The sequence below is a fragment of the Microtus ochrogaster genome, unplaced genomic scaffold (assembly GCF_000317375.1).
Source record: "Microtus ochrogaster isolate Prairie Vole_2 unplaced genomic scaffold, MicOch1.0 UNK32, whole genome shotgun sequence".
Lineage (NCBI taxonomy): Eukaryota > Metazoa > Chordata > Mammalia > Rodentia > Cricetidae > Microtus > Microtus ochrogaster.
In genome coordinates this window covers 304,306-310,601 of record NW_004949130.1, presented here as the reverse complement: position 1 = coordinate 310,601, position 6,296 = coordinate 304,306, and the positions used below count along the sequence as shown (strand labels likewise).

The following is a 6,296-nucleotide window of genomic DNA, read 5'->3' as shown; positions in this document are numbered from 1 at the left end:
GCTGGGTCCCAAAAGTTATTAAGAGCAGAGGGCACGCCAAATACAAGTATAAAATATCCCCAACTCCTGTCTCAAGGTCTATCCACAGAACAATGTAACGCCTGTGGTTCACACAGCATACTTTCGGAAACACGGCAAGTGGGAAGGACTTCCAATCTGCATTATTTCATGCTCCACCCTCAGACACTGCTTTCCCTGAGATTACCTATAATCCAGAACAGCAGTCTGGACTAGCAAATCTGAAAATTGCTTGGGTCACAGTCCCCATCTCTGGAGCCTGCGAACGGATGCAAACATAACGGAGAACGTCTGCACAAGAAGTACCTACGTTCTTTCCGGTGCTCAACTAAACCCATAGCCTGCTTCGCAGAGCACTTTGCAAACCAGTTGTCCCCAAGTAAGACAGTAACTTCATTAGTGTGGACAAGTCTTCCTGGCATGAAGGCAAGAGGGCCAAATGGTACCTATCGGTCAAAAATGAAAGAGAAAGGCAAAAATTTTAAACATACATTTTAAAAAATATTTAGCTTAAGAAACCGTACATTACTGAATTCTTACCTATGCACTGAGAAAAATAAAATGTCAATTTCACAGAAATTTAACATTATATTGAAATTTTAGCAGGAAAAACTATAGAAAGTTGTATTAGACTGATAAATCCATGTTAAAATAGGAAAATAAATCTACAGCATATTTCCATGACAGCTATTAGAGAAAGTAGTACTGTCTCTGAATGATTATACATTTTCATTAATTCTAAAGTCTAAATGAAACCAAAATAATAACGAAAACTACTGCCAGTATAACTAAAACTATGGTAACTAAAACTATGTTTTTAAGGGAGGAATTAACAGTTTTATTGCATCTACCTACTCACACTTAATCTAGTACAACAGAATAAATCCTCATAAAGCACACTGATACAATGGAGGCTGCAGCCAAAGGCTCAGGACCAACTGTATGACATGAGGAAGGTCATTCAAAAAGAAACTAGTCACACTTCTCATGTTAAAATGTATAAATAAATGTTCTGGGTTTTATTTCTGTGAGTTACCAGGCATTATGGCTTGTTCTTACTCTGGATAACAGAAAATAACTGAATGTCATATTCCTATCATAACAGGAATTTATATATAAAAAGATATTTACAGGGGCTGGAGAGATGGCTCAGTGATTAAGAGCATTGCCTGCTCTTCCAAAGGTCCTGAGTTCAATTCCCGGCAACCACATGGTGGCTCACAACCATCTATAATGAGGTCTGGTGCCCTCTTCTGGCCTCCAGGCATACACACAGACAACATAGTATACATAATAAATAAATAAATAAATATTTTTTTTAAAAAAAGATATTTACATGCCAAACCTGTCAGATTTTTGCTAATATGCCACTACATTATATCACAATAATTATATACAAACTATTATTTTTGTTTTAAGGCCTAACAAATCAAACCTTCCTTGCTATTGTCACCTCTGACAGTGTATCAACTGTTGTGAACGGACATACACAGCAAGGACATATCCTATCATTTTGCCATTAGATTGTCTACAACAAACATTATGTGACTACAAAAGGAACACAGCGCGCATACCATGACATCGTAGGATAACTTGTCAGGCAAGGTCCTCAGTCTCTCTTGAAGAGCACTATAGTCACTGTCTACTTTCTCCCTGATGAGGAAAACACCAAACACAAAATGAGTACACAAACCAGCAACAGCCAACAGTCCTGTTGGCTTTGTCCAGCAATTTATACCACTATAAAACGAGTTTAGGAGTTCATCGATGGCACTGTTCACCTATAAATTCACTCAGAAATAAAATTCACTTTGAAACAGAATACTCACATCTTGAGAATTAGCTTCATTAGTAGAAGATGGCCTAGTCTAAATAAAATGCAAAAATTAAGGAAATGCAAAGGAGGGAGCCAGGAACTCAAACTGAGAAGAAACATCTTCTGAGTGAATAAACAGATTACAGTAGAGACTGAGTACAAGACAGCACCAGGTACTTCAGTCCTCATCAGAAAAGTTAAGCTCAACTAGTCATACAAATGCAAATAAGGTAAGAAATCTGACCAAGGGCAGAAAAAAAATTAGGCAACAGTAATGTAGAAAGCACTTCAATTAGTGTCTGAAATCTGTTTCATGGTCTATCAAAACAGAGCTATTAGCCAGGCATGGTGCCAACATGCCTGTGATCCCAACACTAGGAAGTAAGAGGCAGGAGAAAGATCAGAAGTTCTAGGTCATTCTTGTCTTTATAGTGAGTTCAAGGCCAACCTACTGGATTTCATGAGATTCTGACTCAACGAAAATAAGGAGAAGGGGGGTAGGACATCCATTTAAACAATCCTAAGATTTGACTCAATGTAACTCTAATGGAGCAGAGAACAGCATGTGTCTCAACTGCTCTTCCACAGGACTTCAGTCTACTGGGTGTCAATCACCCCTCTTCCTAAGACCAAGCACTCACCTATGCTGAGATGACACTTCTTTGGAGGCCAGGTTTCCTAAGGACTCTTTGCTAAGATGGAAGCTACACACACATCTAGAGTACTGAACTATTCTGACTATTCTGTTAAAAGATGGCAAAAACAATAAGCTCATCAAGTAGGCAAGTAATTTAAATGAACACATACTGTCAGACTAAAATTCACCCTCAGTATCATGTAGGTAATTACCTAGATAACAAAAATGACTCTACTATAAGTAACGAAATTGGCATCAGTTTACTTCTTAGCTCCACTACAGCAATAGCAGCATAATTAATAAAAACTATCCACTCAGTCTCAAGGTTTGGGGAATTACGTATGTTACTATTTATCCTGAAAATACTCCTACAGGAATGTCACTCAACATTTTTTTCTTATACAAGATAACACAAAGAAAACAGAAAATCAACACTGGAAAAAGCCAGATCTCCTGTGTCCTGTTGAGGTAGACACCCTCACTCTTCATCTTATTCTCTCATACAAAATCTACTTTTCTAATGTCCTATATAAACTCTCCACAAATTCTTATCCATAAACAAACACAAAATGTCTATCATGGTATTTCTTTTGTACATGTATGTGAGAGGGAGTCCACGGCACATGCGTAAGCTGGAGATCAACACTGGGAGTCTTCTGCAATCATTTTCCACCTTACATCTGAAACAAGATCTCACCAATTCAGCTAGAATGACTGGCTAGCAAGCTCCAGGGATCTTCCTGTCTTTGCCTTCCCAGCGCTGGGGTTGTTATACAACCATCTTCTCTATGTGGTGCTGGAAATCAGAACTCAGGTCTTCCTGACTGTACAGCAAGCACTTTACTGACAACCATCTTCCTAGACCCTATTATTATATTTCATAAGGAAATAAATTATCCTTTTGGGTACATTTTTATACAACAAAATGCCAAAAATCCTTCACGTATGAGACTATGTACCGGGACCATGGTCCATGGCTTTAAAGTCAAACCAAAGAGTGAATCCCAGCTCTCCTACTTCACTTACATAAACTAACCTTGGCCTTAGCTTCTTCATCCATGTTAAAACTGGAAAAATGCCTATTCACAGGTTCAAGAGCATAAAACATAATTTTCAGAAAAGATTATTAAGTACTAAGGTAAGATCCCACTTAACAGTCATTCAACTGGATAGTGTGACTTACTGAACAGTAACAGGATAACTGAATGTCAGCATTCAGAGGCTTTGGAAACAGGGTCAATATGAGCAACAAAGAGGATGATGTGAAACAGTGCCAACATATCACAGATGCTCATTAATCTATGGAATACTAACAGCCCTGTGATTCAGACTGAGACTGTGTAAAAGCTCAAGGACTATCCATCCACTATCCAATGCTTCTGATTAGGTCCAATTAAAGTTAGCATTCAGCATGTCTTACATTGGTAATCATACCTAGAAAAGAGGACTTTAAAAAAGAAATCTCATGTGCCCTCAGAGAACAGAAAGTTCAACCAAGGTAATGTCAGCAATCAGTATTTCCAAATGAACACTCAGCTTTAACCTTCATTAATAATTCTCTCTAGAACAAAAAATGTGAACAAATTAAAGAACAGTTTAAGATTAGAGTTGCTATTTCTACATTTTTAGTTATTTTCTAAAAACAGAAAAAGAAAGTGAAAGATGATTTAAAATATAGCAATGTAGAAATACTTTTTGAAGGAAGACCAGCTATGTATCTTAAAGAAATCCCTGAAGATCATTCTGGTCAAAACATCCAGAACCAAGCACTTAACCAAAACACTATCTCCACAGCCCTCTAATACACAAGACTAATGTCCCTTTAAAACATCACGAGCCTATGCAGCAGCAAAGTTCATCTCTGTGTGTTGAACTCATCTCACATCCACAACTGTATATGTATATATACACACATATATTTTTTAATTAGAGGGAAATTTGCCTACAGGGTATGCAGTGCCCAACGAGGAAAGAAGGGGGAATCAGATCCACTGGGGCTAGGAGTTACAAGTGGTTGTAAACTACCACATGTGTTTTGGGAGCTGAACCCAAGTCCTCCACAAAAGTAATATAGACTCTTAATTGTTAAGCCATAAAAACACAAGTTTACTTTTTTTTTCTTCGAGACAGAGTTTCTCTGTGTAACAGTTCTGGCTGTCCGGAAACTCACTTTGTAGACCATGCTGGCCTCCAACTCACAGAGATCTGCCTGCCTCTAAGTTCTGAGTGCTGGGGTTGAAAGTGTAAGTCACCATACCTGGCTTTAAATTTTTATTTTATTCATTCATTCTCATTCATTCATTCATTTTGTTTTTTCAAGACAGGATTTTTCTGTAGCTTTGTAGCCTGTCCTAAAACTAGCTCTTGTAGACCAGGCTGGCCTCGAACTCACAGAGATCCTCCTGCCTCTGCTCCTGAGTGCTGGAATTAAAGACATGTGCCACCACCGCCATGCAATATTTTATTTTTTATAAGAATATTTAGCCTACATGTACATCTGTGTACTACATGCATGCTAGTATCCTCAGAAGCCAGAAGAAGACATTGGAGTCCCTGGAACTAGTTATAGATAGTTGTGAGCCACCATGTGGGTGCCAGGGATTGAGACTGAATCCTCTACAGGAGCAACAAGTGCTCTAAACCACTGTGCCATCTCTCAAGCCCCAATACGAATTGTCTTAAGAACTAATGTTAAAGATTGGAGAAGGTTAGCAGCCACAATGAAGGCATAGAACACTTCTATAAATAGCCCTAACCTTAAAGCATTAAGATCAGGACAGATCCTATGGGAAATATTCATTTTCATAGAAGTGTAACAAGTCTGAGAGAGCAAGCTAAATGAGGTGTGCGAGTGAGTATTTAAAGGTGAAGTATGCCAATGACTTGCTCTGAAATACCTCAGGAAGAAATGAATTAATGAGTAAGACATGGCTGGTGTATAATCAAGGCTCAGTCCAACTCTTCTGTGCAACTGAATATTTCTGTAACAGACTATTTAAAGGGGTACAGGAGAGCATGAAAAATACGTTTTTAATCTTTCTCTTAGTGGGAAAAACACTTTTGCAAAAAGAAGTAAGCTCTACATCCCTTGTTCCAGCAAGTGATGGGCTCTCGTCTCCATCTTTAAAGGGAAGAAACAAAATCTCTGCTTAGAAAAGTAGAATCTTCCAAATGTACTTACACAGGAAGACATAACTGGCAGATAATAGTAACACTAACCTGTCTTCTTGAAGGGAGTCTCCTATCACTCTTTCCCTATACCTAACCTGCTAAACAAACAAAGCAGTGAACACCACGAGATGCTTAAAAGCAAAGGGCTTTGCATTAGTGCAAACATGCAGGTTATTATCTTCAGCCAAGAAACAATTATCTGTTGTTTCTAAGAAACGATGAGACTCAAAGCTTCTGAAACACACAGGATTCAACAGCAGCTATTTTTAGTTCATTATCACCACTTCAGAACTATCCTATAAACATCTAAGAAAGCCTACTTTGGATCCAATTCACTAGATATTCACTCACTCCTCTGCAACTGAGCCTTGGGCCACATCACAGAGGCCATCACTCAAATCTAGCAGGCCTTTCTAAAATTTGCAATCTGTCTGCATTAAAGCGCCACTGGCTTGAAGGGTCCCTGGGCCACCTCCAGAATTAAGAAAGGAAAGTTCAGTTCAGGCATAGATACAGGCAGAGATTTTCTCTCATTGCTACAGCAAGAAATAACAACTGTCTTCAGTGTCCTCTTATGTCTAAGGAAGGTTTTAAGTTACATGACAAAATATGAACTTTTTTTTTTTTTTTTTGGTTTTTTGAGACAGGGTTTCT

The 6,296-nt window shown here is 38.3% G+C and overlaps 1 protein-coding gene across 1 annotated transcript in view; it reads right to left on the bottom strand.

The window, feature by feature from the left end:
• The window catches only part of Uri1 (URI1, prefoldin like chaperone), a 57,661-nt gene that overhangs the window by 22,605 nt on the left and 28,760 nt on the right, over positions 1-6,296 (bottom strand). Inside the window, exons 3-4 of the mRNA XM_005368406.2 lie at positions 1,593-1,671; positions 329-464 (exon numbers count right to left, since the gene is read on the bottom strand). Coding sequence (XP_005368463.1) covers positions 329-464; positions 1,593-1,671 — 215 coding nt within the window. The remainder of the gene's footprint in view (positions 1-328; positions 465-1,592; positions 1,672-6,296) is intronic.